Source organism: Panulirus ornatus, chromosome 68 (assembly GCF_036320965.1).
Source record: "Panulirus ornatus isolate Po-2019 chromosome 68, ASM3632096v1, whole genome shotgun sequence".
Lineage (NCBI taxonomy): Eukaryota > Metazoa > Arthropoda > Malacostraca > Decapoda > Palinuridae > Panulirus > Panulirus ornatus.
In genome coordinates this window covers 17,799,391-17,812,735 of record NC_092291.1, presented here as the reverse complement: position 1 = coordinate 17,812,735, position 13,345 = coordinate 17,799,391, and the positions used below count along the sequence as shown (strand labels likewise).

The 13,345-nt window shown below is 45.5% G+C and overlaps 1 protein-coding gene across 4 annotated transcripts in view; it reads right to left on the bottom strand.

The window, feature by feature from the left end:
* LOC139747499 (uncharacterized) overlaps positions 1–13,345 on the bottom strand; it is a 169,189-nt gene that overhangs the window by 75,414 nt on the left and 80,430 nt on the right. For 2 of the 4 annotated variants that reach the window (XM_071659894.1, XM_071659897.1), the window contains exon 1: positions 1,865–1,905. The exons of the other annotated variants lie outside the window; for them this stretch is intronic. In XM_071659894.1, coding sequence (XP_071515995.1) covers positions 1,865–1,888 — 24 coding nt within the window. In that variant the 5' untranslated portion in view covers positions 1,889–1,905. Of the gene's footprint in view, positions 1–1,864; positions 1,906–13,345 lie in introns of those variants that run through there. 4 annotated transcript variants of the gene reach the window in all.

Here is a 13,345-nt window from a genome sequence, read left to right as displayed (position 1 = left end):
AACATCCCGGAACCGCTGATGTCTTTCACAATAACCAGAACCTTTTTCGTCCCTACAATGCTTACTAGAGTAGCCACAATGTCTCACAAAATCCCGTAGTCATGATACAACACACCGTGGTCATGACTTACCATACGATAGCCGTACTATGATGACATGACCATAACTGTACCGTAGTAACGTGAAACAGTAGCCATAATGTTGCGACAACGATACAATAGCTGCTGAAGTGTCGATATCTCAAACGATAGCTACAGTGTGGTACCTTGACTTAACAGCTGTGGCGCGAAGGCACGACACATACTAGAGGGAGTGTAGTGACATGACAAACATGATTAGTAGTCATAGCACGTTGATATGACACGGTATCTCCAAAGTAGGGATAGCACGAGAAGCGACAGCCTGGCGTCGTGGCATGACACATGACAGCTGTACCACAGTGGCACAGCACACCGACGGCGTATTACCTTTCAGTCTGACGCACGAGGGCCACAGGAAGGTGGCATGACACGCCACAACTGTGCCCTCTAGCGGTGACACTGCGTCGTGGTTCATGACACCAATATTGGGGTACATAAATCAGGGGTTTGTTCCACGTCCAGTCTTACCGAGTAAATCACCACTATTGGAGCTGGTAACTGCCAGTAATGAGACTGCGGTCGGTACTTAACCTTAAATATAGTAGTCTAAACTACGGTTACCGAAACAACAACTGTTCGCAGAAAATAACTCCTGGTATTTTATTAACGTAAAATAGAACACCAGTGGTAAATCGCGTGAGATAATATGATTGGATATCCTCCTACCAGCTGGTGTTTTAAGGTTAATTTTAGTGAGGTGTGGGGATGTGGTGGTGTTGGCTCCCTCCCTCCATCAGACTGGGTGTTGGATCATATCTGATTCTCTCGGCTCCGGGTTCTCGAAGACTTCTGCGGCACTACCCCTCCCTCTCTCCCTTGCTCCTCTCCAGTCTTTTCAGGTTCCTCCCCTACCCTCTCCAATTTCTTACCCCCTCATTCTTCGCTGCTCCCACCCATCTACTCTCCCCTTTCCTGTAAACCTAAGTGTTACAGCGATCCGGCAAAAGACACCTTACACACACCCTGACTTTGTTTACAGATAGCAAAATGATCGTCTGTGTTTTGGGAACACCCTGACGACGAGGTCGTAAAATATTTACTGCCTCATAACACGGACCAAATAGACTCAAGTACAAGTACAGCAAAGCGGTTCACCCAGCCCTCCTGCAAAGATATAAGGTGCAAGATTTACAGTGAGCAGTTGTAAGATCTGGATCACGATTCTAAAATTCGTCTGTACGACTTTACACTGTCCGGAGCATCCTAGTTTAATCTTATAGTCTGAAAAGTAAACAACACCGCAGTTTGATTTCGTACAGTCTGAAGAATAAACAACATAAGATCCATACAAGTGATTCTGATAATCATCCAAAAATAGGGGGCAACTTGGCAGGAGACTGCCGTAACAGAATGGTGTCAGAGACTACAAGCCTATCACTTGGTTAACAAGGTCGCTAGTGTACACCAACTCAATATACAAATGGCAACCACTTACCAGTCATGTCACACAGCGAAGTCTATTGTGGTTTTAGATAAGCTAGAGAGCTTCCAGATGGTCCAAAGTGCTTGCAAAATCGCCGTCTTAAATTCCTATGATTCTACAACAGCCTGGAATCCATCAAGCATCTGCCACGCTAACACAAATGCGCTCAAGAAAAGACATACATTTTGCGCTAATCTTGGGAAGCAAAAGTACTGTGGTAAGAGCTCGGTATACCTGAGCCTGGAACAAAGGAGGGTGTGCGGCCGCTGGTGAGAACAGCAGCGCCAACTGTTTTGTTTACCTTTAGTGGTAGCAGCCATGCCATGACTCCCTCGCCTCTCACCTGTAACATAAATATTAAACATTAACATAGGAAATGTAATGATAATGAACTGTAACACAGTGTATATATATATATATATGTGTGTGTGTGTGTGTGTGTGTGTGTGTGTGTGTGTGTGTGTGTGTTGTGTGTGTTTCACTATTTCCTGTGTGAGAGAGGAAGAGTCAGGAACAGAGCTTTAAAGAAAAAAAAGAATCCTTGCTGGGCTCCTTCCTCTGTTCCTTCTTTCAGAAAGTAATACAGGAAGGGGGAGAATTTCCAGGCGACCCCCTTGTTCCAGCCCGTTAGTCACCTTCTACGACAAGCAGGAGATACGTGGGCAGTCTTCTTTCCCCTCTTATCCCAGAGATGATGTACTAAATTCACACGAAACATAATGACTCCATTATTTTGAAGATGACGAATTGATTCCCGGATGGCAAAGCCCTCGTCCCGATCCAACAACACGAAAATCAGTAAGTTTACGTCACCGTCTTCCATTTCAAACTTCATATCATCATTTGAACTCCATATTTGCCCCCGGTCTCCCCCAGTCATTTGGATGCAGACTCAGCCATTCTGTGAACTTTGGTCACAGAACACAGTGCACGCTCGCCACAATATTTGTATTCAGGGTGGCAGCGTACCTAATATAAACCTGTTTGATACTTTACATCATGCAGAGAGGAACGTGCGCACGTTCACCAACTACACACAAACCCAATATCAAGAGAAGACACACACACACACATCCAAGGTACAGAACAGGATGTAGGCATTGTTATGTTAATCAAGGAACAGGATGAAGGAAAAGGCTCTCTCTCTCTCTCTCTCTCTCTCTCTCTCTCTCTCTCTCTCTCTCTCTCTCTCTCTCTCTCTCTCTCTCTCGTACGTCTGCTTAGGACAGTGAAGGCGGTGCCACCATAGGAGAACAACGGAAAAAAATGACTTTTTTTTTTCTTTTCCACTTTCCCTCCCCTTTTCTTTTCCACCTCCCTTCCCCTTTTCTTTTCCACCTCCCCTCCCCTCCCCTCGCAAGCACTAAGTGACAGGGGAAAACAGTGAGGCAACGCTGTGCCACAGACTGTTGCCAGCTCGCTCGTTTCCTCACTGGCCCTCCCGATCGCCCACCACATACACACACACACACACACACGCACGTAATGAGGAGGGGACAGCGTGAAAGACGACCTCAATATACGAGTGTCACTGGCAAGATATAAGTTTCATGATTCTGTATGTGACAGCGACTGGGGAAGTCGCTGTCATCATCAGGCCTAACCTGTCGCCATAGTCCCACATCACGACAACAAGCAAGAAGTCCAACTGTCGTCTGCTGGCAAATATTAGAATACCTTTCAGGTATTAGGATAAGGAACTCTTTAGCACGGTGTTCATATCGTACATAAGGCCGAACCTAGAATATGCTTCTCAAGTTTGGTCGTCACACTTGTAAAACACAAAGAATGTCCAATGAGGGGCAATAAAGATGGTGTCAGAATTAAGAGACCTGGAAGAGAGAAGGGTGAAGGGTGACTTGATCACAAACTAGAGGTTTTTAAACCAGATTCATTATGTGGATACTGAAACGTACTTTGAAAGATGTGGGAACGGTACAATTAGAGGACACAGCGAAATAAGGAAACGTATTAAAAATAGATATAGAGAAGTACACTTATAGGATTAGAATGACAGATGATAAAATATATATGTATATAAAGAAGTATACATAGAATATCAGAATGATGGATGAGTGGAATAAACTGGAAGAGGATGTGGTGAATGTGGAGAGGATACAGAAGAGGATGTGGAGAATGTGGTGAGGATACAGAAGAGGATGTGGTGAATGTGGAGAGGATACAGAAGAGGATGTGGTGAATGTGGAGAGGATACAGAAGAGGATGTGGTGAATGTGGAGAGGATACAGAAGTTTAAAAGGTTGTGTGGCATTAAAGAAGGTTTCAGACATATGGCTCACGAGTGCAAAACTCCCTCCCCCACGTACAGGTATGGCTCCGGGTAATAAGTCAGAGGGTAAACCCCCAGCATGTACAATGTTGGGAACATGTATAAGCCAGTATGTACAGTCTGGGGCACGCGAATACTCCAGCTTGCACAGTTTGAAGTACATGTACACCCCAGCATGTAAAGTGTCAGGCACGTACAATCTCAGGTACATGGACCCTAGTACATCTATATTCCCAGTCTGTAAGAAGGTCAGCACGAGTACAGTGCACGAAGGGAGTGAAGACACCACATGTAGGGACCTCAGCGGCCGGCCAACACCCACACCAGAGAACATCATGCCATCCACCCCACTGACTCGGAAAGTGTGGGTGACGGGCCTGTTGGATGACGGGCCTGTTGGGTGACGGGCCTGTGGGTGACGGGCCTGTTGGGTGACGGGCCTGTTGGGTGATAGGCGTGTTGGGTGACGGGGGCCTGTGGGGTGATGGGCTTGTGGGGTGACGGGCCTGTTAGGTGACGGGCCTGTTGGTTGACGGGCCTGTTGGTTGACGGGCCTGTGGGTGACGGGCCTGTGGGTGACGGGCCTGTTGGGTGATGGGCCTGCGGGGTGACGGGGGTAATCAAGATGGTCTGGGGAACAGTAGAAAGATAGAGAGATGGGCACGAAGATGGTAAGGGGAAATGTATTACAGACGATGGTCTCAGAGCTAACAAGGAGATGGTGATGGATATACTAGAAGCAGAGAGTGAGAGGTAACGGTACGAGAAGATGGACAGCGAGATGAACACGGAGATGACAAGGATGACACGGAAGAGACAGTGAGAAAGAGAAGACAACTGTAGACATAATCAATAAGAGGAGCTCGTAGAAAGGAAACACCGAGATGGACAAGATGATGAGAGAAATAGCTAGAGGAAGAAGAAAACGAGAGAGAGAGAGAGAGAGAGAGAGAGAGAGAGAGAGAGAGAGAGAGAGAGAGAGAGAGAGAGAGAGAGAGAGAGAGAGAGAGAGAGAGTAAATAAGAAAAGCCAGTGAAAGGGAGAGTGGGGAAAAAAAAGATGCCAAATAAAAGTGACAGTAAAGAAAGTTAAGGAAACCGTGGTCGAGCGAGGCTGTGCGGATGTGGAAGATGAAGGGACTGATGGTGGGGAGAGATGAGAGGCTGGGGAGACGGAAGAGGGGGGGTGGGGTAAATGGCTTTGTTTGTGTAGGTAGAGTGGTAGTTGGGTGGGCCGGATGTACGCTCACCCTCCATACTGCTCAGCATCGTCTTACCTCATGTTCCTCCAGTGTGTACATCCATCATGTAGGATGGGCGCCCGCCACAGGTAATGTAATACACCCACAGGTAATGTAATACACCCACAGGTTAGGTATACGTCCTACACGACTTCTCGATTACTCTTATCAATGACGTGCATATTCTCCGGCTCATGATACACATAACTCACCCAGGTGATGTACACTTGATATTAAGTGGCTTTCAGCCCACACAAGCAATGACCAATCCCCCCCTAAGCAGTGTACGAGAATATGCGACAAGGTGCAGTTTCTGACGTAACAAATAGTTCTCAAAAAGTCTTGACCCAAACGCCTTTAAATGTCAGGTAAGAGACAGACGGACTGACCAGGCTAGTGTCATCAGCTCTTCAGGGGAGTGGTTGGTTATTTAGACTTAAGGCTTGTCAACGTCAAGATATCAACACCAGTCGGGGAAAAAAAATATATAATCTTGCCTTCCTTCAGGTGGTCTGTGGACGTTGTCGCAACCAGAGACACAGACGTCGAGGATCACTCACGTGAGGCGTGGAGGGAGGCCGACGTGAGCCGACCATCTTCAGAGCAAATATACGACCGTGTGCTCATCATCACCTACGAGATTGATCCAATGTCACGCCTCCCCCTACACTCCACGTTCTCCCCGTTAACATATCACTTGTAGACCAGACTTCCCTACACGCGCGATTCCTGACTAGTCTTCCCTCTACGTCCCTACACTATGCTCCTTCCTGATACACGGCATTCAACATATACTCACTTGTCACTCATTGTTTCAGTCTATTGACACCTACCACGTCTCCAGCTTTCATAAACAGCTTTCACATGGACAAAGCCTGACCAAACACCATACGAATAATGATGTAGGAGATGGTGGACAAACTGGAAGGCGTCTACAGCCCTCGCTCCAGACACGTACAGACGAAGCAGACCAGATCAAACCTGACCTACTGTATGTAGTGCAGCAGAGGATCATTAAATGAGTCTGAGACGTAACATGGACCAGAGGGTCACACTCACCCCTTGAGAACGAAGGTACGATCTCTGACCTCGACGGTACGACCTGTCTCTTATGAGGTAAGACAGGTGCTGAAAATGAGTGGGTGAGAACAGAGAACTAAGAATTAATCTTCACAAAAAGGGAAATTAGAGACACTGGAAGGGGGTAATCGTAGGAGTGCGAGTGATGAAAGAAACATAGATGAGGAGTGAGATCTTTGAGTAGCTGTGAGTGAAAATAAATGTAAATATGTGGAAAGAGGATGTGTATGAGTGAAGATAAGAACCTAATATAATGAGAGTGTGAATGAGAGAACGAAAGCAAGCGACAGCACACGAGTGAGTAAGATAGTGAGAAAGGAAACAGCATTAAGATCGGAAATGAAAGCAAATGTGTGAATGAGCAAGAGAAAGGCTGAGGAACAGAAGGCGAAAGCCTGTGAAAATAAGTGAAAGTTAATATATATATATATAAAAAACACACTCATATATATCATCAGTGGAGGCGGAAGAGTGACAGTAGCAAAACAGCATCTCGTGTTCAGACGGTAGCAGAGCCATGACTTCCTCACCCATCTCCACCTCACACCCACCAGGTGCTGATGCTGTGATGGCCTCAACGCCTCGCTCTCTTCAGACATCTCCTCTCACCCTAACCGTTCAAAACCATAGCTATCACCCGCGCCATCCTCCTCCTCTTTCTCCCTCTCTCCCTACCTTTACCGTGATCACTACTATCACGAATACTACTATCAACGGGTCACACGGGGTCACACGGCTGGTGACTCGTTTCCATCTCCGACACCAATGTCCTCCACCATCACCATTACCATAATCCTCATCCACCATCACCATTACCATAAACCTCATCCACCATCACCATCACCACCACTATCATATAACCATTATCACCATCAACACTACCACTATCACTACCCCTAACCTACTCCTACTACCTTCAACCTACTCTACCACCATCACCACCACCACATACCACCACTATCATCACCACCAACCACGCATCAACCACTCCTTTGAAAGTTGGACAATTAAAATCTGTAGACATGGAATAAATTATACTAATGACAGGGACCTGAGCATAATATACGATCACCGAAGGTATAAGGCAAGGCAGATGGTGCATAACATTAGCGGTACAGCCACACTCAACCTAGCTATGCCATTTACCTCGTGGTAACACAGCTATGCTGAGTGACAGCATGATGTGGTGTATTAGGTCAGTATGCTCATGATATCATAACATGATAAAGTGAGGTCAATGAACCTGGTTACCTCATCATATGAGAGTCAGATCCTTTTATATGAGTGTGCCCGGACAAATATTAGGTCATAAACTATGGTAATATCAAGTAGGAAGGAGCCTCATGCAGGTGTGAGGGTATTCAAACAGTGTGATGTCATGACGTGGGCATGAGGTTATGAAGGTGAGTGACTTCGTGGCATGGGTAAAGAGGTCGTTCCGTTGGGTGACCACTCGAGTCTGCGGCCAGTACGTGAGTTGTGTCAGCGAGAGAGGGGCTCTGGGGAGCCTCACTGGGCCAAGAGAGTCGAACCAGCTGGTCTGCTCCCTGGCCGAGCGAGACCCGCGTGATGGTCTGTCTGCAAGATCATCGGAAACTGTAGTTATATAGACAAAGTCCGAGAGCTCTTACCACGGCCTGACGAAGGAACCTACTTGCTGCTCTCACAAGACCATAATATGGTCGAACTACACATACCTGAGGTACTTCACGAGGATATAGATTATAAACGAGAAAACCCAGTACTGTGGATCAAGGCTGTAAAGCATTAGATTCCCCTGAACTCTTGTCCTTTTTACGATCCAGCGAGACCGAGCGACCGATTGTGGTCAAGCCTGTGCCGAGAGGAAAATGGTTTAGGCGAGCCATCGAGCATGACCTGTTTATTACGACCAAATATCTCATAAAACTGTGCAGATGATAGACATTGTGAGCCGCGTTTAAAAACCGTAAATTCAACAGTTGCAACAGATTGTTCTTGCAAGTGTACAGGTACATAGAGAAACACACAGAACCAAGCGGGTTCCATAAGATGGTCGTCTTGGGGTTGAAGAATATTCCACGAGTCCGGATGATTTAAAATTCGAAAAGAGAATAAATTTCTATAGATTATCTGGTCATAAAGATGGAGACGGAGTATAAGTGAACACATATATTCCTTTGTCGTCGTGATCACTCTGTTACAAAACACACATACACACATACGTGATTTCTGTAAAATAAACCCAGCCATTCTTTCAACTTCAACAATTCGTGAGAGTTGTTCGGGTGTCCATATAAAAGAAAAACCTTACGGAACATTAAAAAAAAAAAAGATTTCCTCAACCTTTCACTCACATTTTTACGAACATAAAATATAAACTTTAACGTAGTGAAGTTGACAGTATTACTATAATCCTAAGGAATGTGTAGATAATCGCATTATGTCGGGGAAAAGGGGTCGCTAGTAACCTTAACATTCAACCAGAGATGAATTGTGACTCTGTTGCTGTGAACAGCGCTAAATTCAGCGCTATTGGGAGTGGGAGCCGAGGTTAAGCGAGGCGTGCTAGGCAACAGCACGCCTGGGGGGGATTACCTGGAGTAAATCCGACTGCTGAAGGAGAGGTAATGCTGAGTGATGTGAAGTTTACTGACGGCTGTGACTTGCGGAGTGGGAGGGAGCAGCGGAGGTACGGCTAACGAGGGGATGGTGGTAAGGACAGGCGGTGAAGGGAGCATGTAAAGACATCTCGGTATGATAACGGAGAAGACAAGATATACACGACACTGAAAATGTTTTATCTTTTATTAAACTGAAAGGAACATGAAAGAGCGCATATATATATATATATATATATATATATATATATATATATATATATATATATATATATATATATATATATATATATATATATATATATATATATATTATTTTTCTTCTTTTCTTCGCATCTACTGTGTCTTCACTTGGGTGAGGACAGAAGCAGACAGCGCCGCTGTAGACCAGCAGAGGGTGGAGGTGGAGTTGCCTGTGGACGCCCAGCATAACGACGGATTCCCACAGGTTTAGAAACTATAACAACCTGACGACGTGAGTAGAGAGCGTAACTCCCCACCACAAGTGAAAAGCAAGGGACATATATATATATATATATATATATATATATATATATATATATATATATATATATATATATATATATATATATATATATATATATATATATATATGCTGCCGCCACCTACCTCTTTCTGAAGCCTGTCATTTCCTCCTGCCACATCCACATGATATATATAATTAGCATGGGATTCTTTACATGAGTATCTAACCCCCTGACCCAAATGTTGGGTTAACTGTCAAAGGATCGACAGAGAGTAATTTCTGTGACACTATGGGTGGAGTACATGGTTAGAGAGGAGGGTGAAAAGAGGAGGGAAATAAAGAACATAGACTGCTATTAGAAATGTTACTAATAAAATGACAGAAATAATGAGTTGTTCCGCTCGGTACCGATATGTATAGCAGGGATGAAGAGTAAAGGTGGAACATTTTCCACCACGATGTTTCCCCACTGTGTGTGGGAGGTGGGTTCTATGAACGAGTGATCTTTCATAGTGCTGTATGCACAGTAGGGCGATCATCTCCCTCCCACAACAGTGTGGTGTGTCTGTCACACCAGCGGAAGAGCATGTGATAACTGTCTGTCGTTGACCGATCTATTTCCTACGACGTGCTGTCGATGAACGACCAGGTTCCCTGCAGTGTGATGGGTCGGTGTATAGCTATTCTCTGCAGCGCAGTGCTGTTGATCTGTCATACTCCAGAGCCGTGTAGCGGCAAATGATCATTCTCCACGGTGCGACACGTCAGTAAATCACATTCTTCTTATGTTTGTAGTGGGATGTATTAATAAATAATGGGTCTCTCCCGGTTGTTGTGTCGGGAAAATTCAATTTCCCCAAAGGGGCGGGTTCACACAACACCACCAAGTTCCTGCAGGGTGTTTGTGGCTGTGTTGGTGTACGACAAGCTGTCTAGCGGTATCAGATGCGCTAAGGAATTCAGGGAGCCTTTACCTATCTTCCAATCACTCTAGCCAGGTCTAGGAATCTCCTCGGTACCTTTCACGTATTCTTTCCACATTGATCGACATTATCATCCATATAAACGATTGCAATATAGAACAAATGAACGTAGGATTACACCTTCCGCTTTAAGTCTTCCCTGTTAGCTCATTGACCTTGAGAGGAAAGGGCGGAGGATTCACCAGATGATGACGTTGCAGATATCTATCTATACATTAAGCTTGATAATGATATGAAAAACTTACGGCCATGTGAAGCCAACCATAAACAGGCGGAGGGGCATTCCATGGTTAAGTTCATGGCTATGTAGCAGCTTTTCACATCTAGTTTCTTACATACAATATTCTGTACTACCTCCACCATGATCCCTCCCACACTTTGTGTAGTTTCTATTTCTAACTTGACAAAAAATACATTGTCTACGTCCATTTTCTATCATATTGATCCCGGACTTCTAATCTGTTTTCCGATTATTCTATTTCTAATCTACGTTTCTATTTTGCTATAATTTCTAATGCATTGCTATCATTATTTCCAACTACGATTAGTTCTCTTCTGGCGTTGTCTGACTTCTAGAAGTGAAATCAACCTTAGCTCCAGCTTTGGTGCGGATGTAAGCTGCTGCCCCGACTACTCCCTTCCAACATGTTCTCTCGTTCATACCAAAACAACAAGAAAGAAACCATCAGTCAATGGATGATGAGGAATATCTTATCTACCACTATGGACAGCAAGCTAGACTCTTACAGTTACAGGGGGATATAGTGTGTGTCATCGTGTACGGTAAGGGTGTCCAACCCTTCATGTACACTGGTATGGTCGACAAATCTTCACAGTTCAGATTCTCTATTTCAGAATAACTACATATTTCCTTCTAGGTATGATTTCCCACCATCCCGGATCAGCTTCGAAGCCCATCACCATTAGATTTGACTATTCATTTTCCTAACAACACATACAGCCTATAACCAACTTGTTTATAGCCCAGGTAACATCGTCTGACCTCACAAGAGTGCGTTCTCTGTCCCTCACGACCCAGCAGCACAACACTTGGCCCGTCGTCACCGTCCTAAACCCACTTGCGCATCGTAGTGGATCACCGCCGGTCGACTGAAGGAAGAGTCTCGGGACGGGGCGAAGGGGGTGGACGTGAAGCGGGGGAGATTACCGTGTCTGTCTGCCACCGGTGGGAAAGTCAACAGCATTAACTGTTCCTACGAGACCGAGGTTAATGAGCGAGACGTGATGAGGAGGAGGAGGAGGGCGAGACACACACACACACACACACGGTGGTGAACATGACCTGGAGAACAGGGGAGGGGGAGCGAGAGGCTTTAAACGTGTCTAACGAGACGATAATGAGAGGAAGAGACCCAGACTATGATGGAGAAACTTGAGTTATAAGAGTGGGGGGAGGAGAGGCCGAGACTAGTGAGCTAAATGGGGAGGGGAAGGGAGAGAACGTGGCTTGGATGATGAGGGAGAGGAGAAACCAAATATGTGTTAAGTGAAACGTGGAGTACAGGACTGAGAGGAGGTACCCAGTCATGATGATGAGGAGGCGTGGGAGGGAGCTAGTACCGGGGAGGCAGGCCCCTGGGGCAGAGCACGGGAAGACGAGGAAGGACCTGCATGCAGCACTGTTGTGAGGGAAGGAGTATCACTACCAGGTAACACTAGAGGCGTGACATCACACCACCGTCTGTGATCCAGCTTCCCATCACGTACCATCACCATCTCGTCTTCCTCCCCATTCTTCACCGTACCATTAACCAACTGTCTCTAGTTTTTCTTACGTCAAAACTCCCCGTCCTCCGTCTATCTTCGCTCATGCAGACATAAGATATCTGTCCTCATCTTCAAGCATCAGCCACGACTTCGAGCGCATGTATGAATTTCCAGATCGACGCTTCGATAAAGTAATGATCTTTAATTTCTATAATCGTTTCTGGATCGTCTCTGCTTGGGTGTCTCGTTGAACCTTAATCAACTGCTTCAACTGAAGTCCTATCGTCCCCTCGCCAATCTCATTCACTCCATGTAACGCTTCTTTGCTTATCTTCCTCTCCTTCTTTTAAATGGTCCTCACCACCGCAGAGACATATGCGCTCCCCTCCCACTCGCTAGGGTGGCTACGATGCTCCCAGACCTTACCACTCATAAGAATAACACTTAAACCACCTTCTACAGCCCAGACTAGGGCGGATTTGTCTTCCTATACCTCCACTGATCCGCAGAATCACTCGTACTTATGGTAAGCGAGTGCGTCGCATCCCCCGATGCACCGTAGTGAATAAAACACTTTACATTCAGAACACACACATGTACGACGCCCGATGAAAAGCCATGAAAGTATTCGTTAGTATAAAAGATTAGAAAGACGCCAGACATGATTACAGGAAAGCCGGGAGAGCGAGCGTGAAGGGAAGAGTTAGAAATAATGCGCGAGAATGTTGGAGGGAGGGAGTAGGCGGGAGGGAGGCGGCGGAGGACGTGCATTGAGGCGGGGCCGTCGCGAGCATGACCACAGACAGACCGCCGTCATGCACGGCCGCCTGCCGTCATTGCTAACCAGCTATGAAGAACGTCGTGCTCTACGTGAGTCCTCATCGTCGCTTCGAATATATTTCTTTCTTTTCTTCCTCTAAAGCGTTTACCATCCCGTGCTGTGAGGTAACGACACGACAACCAACACCGTGGTGGTGTTCCAGACTAGCGAGTGCTCAGAACATTAGTGTTCTAACCTGACGACACAAGCCTCTGTTAAGTTCCTGCTGTGTCGTGTGCTCACACTAGAGGAGAGGCCTTGATAACTGAACGGTAGTGGTTTATGGAAGGAACAGGACGAACACTACATACAGACAGACGATTTATATATATATATATATATATATATATATATATATATATATATATATATATATATATATATATATATATATATATGTGTGTGTGTGTGTGTGTGTGTGTGTGTGTGTTGGTTATTAAGCTTAACACTTTCAGAGGAGAATGAGGCTTTGATATGTATAAATACTTGATTTTATAAACGTTAAGTCTCAAGGATTTCAATCGGATGAATCTTCAAGCTGTTATATGCTGAAG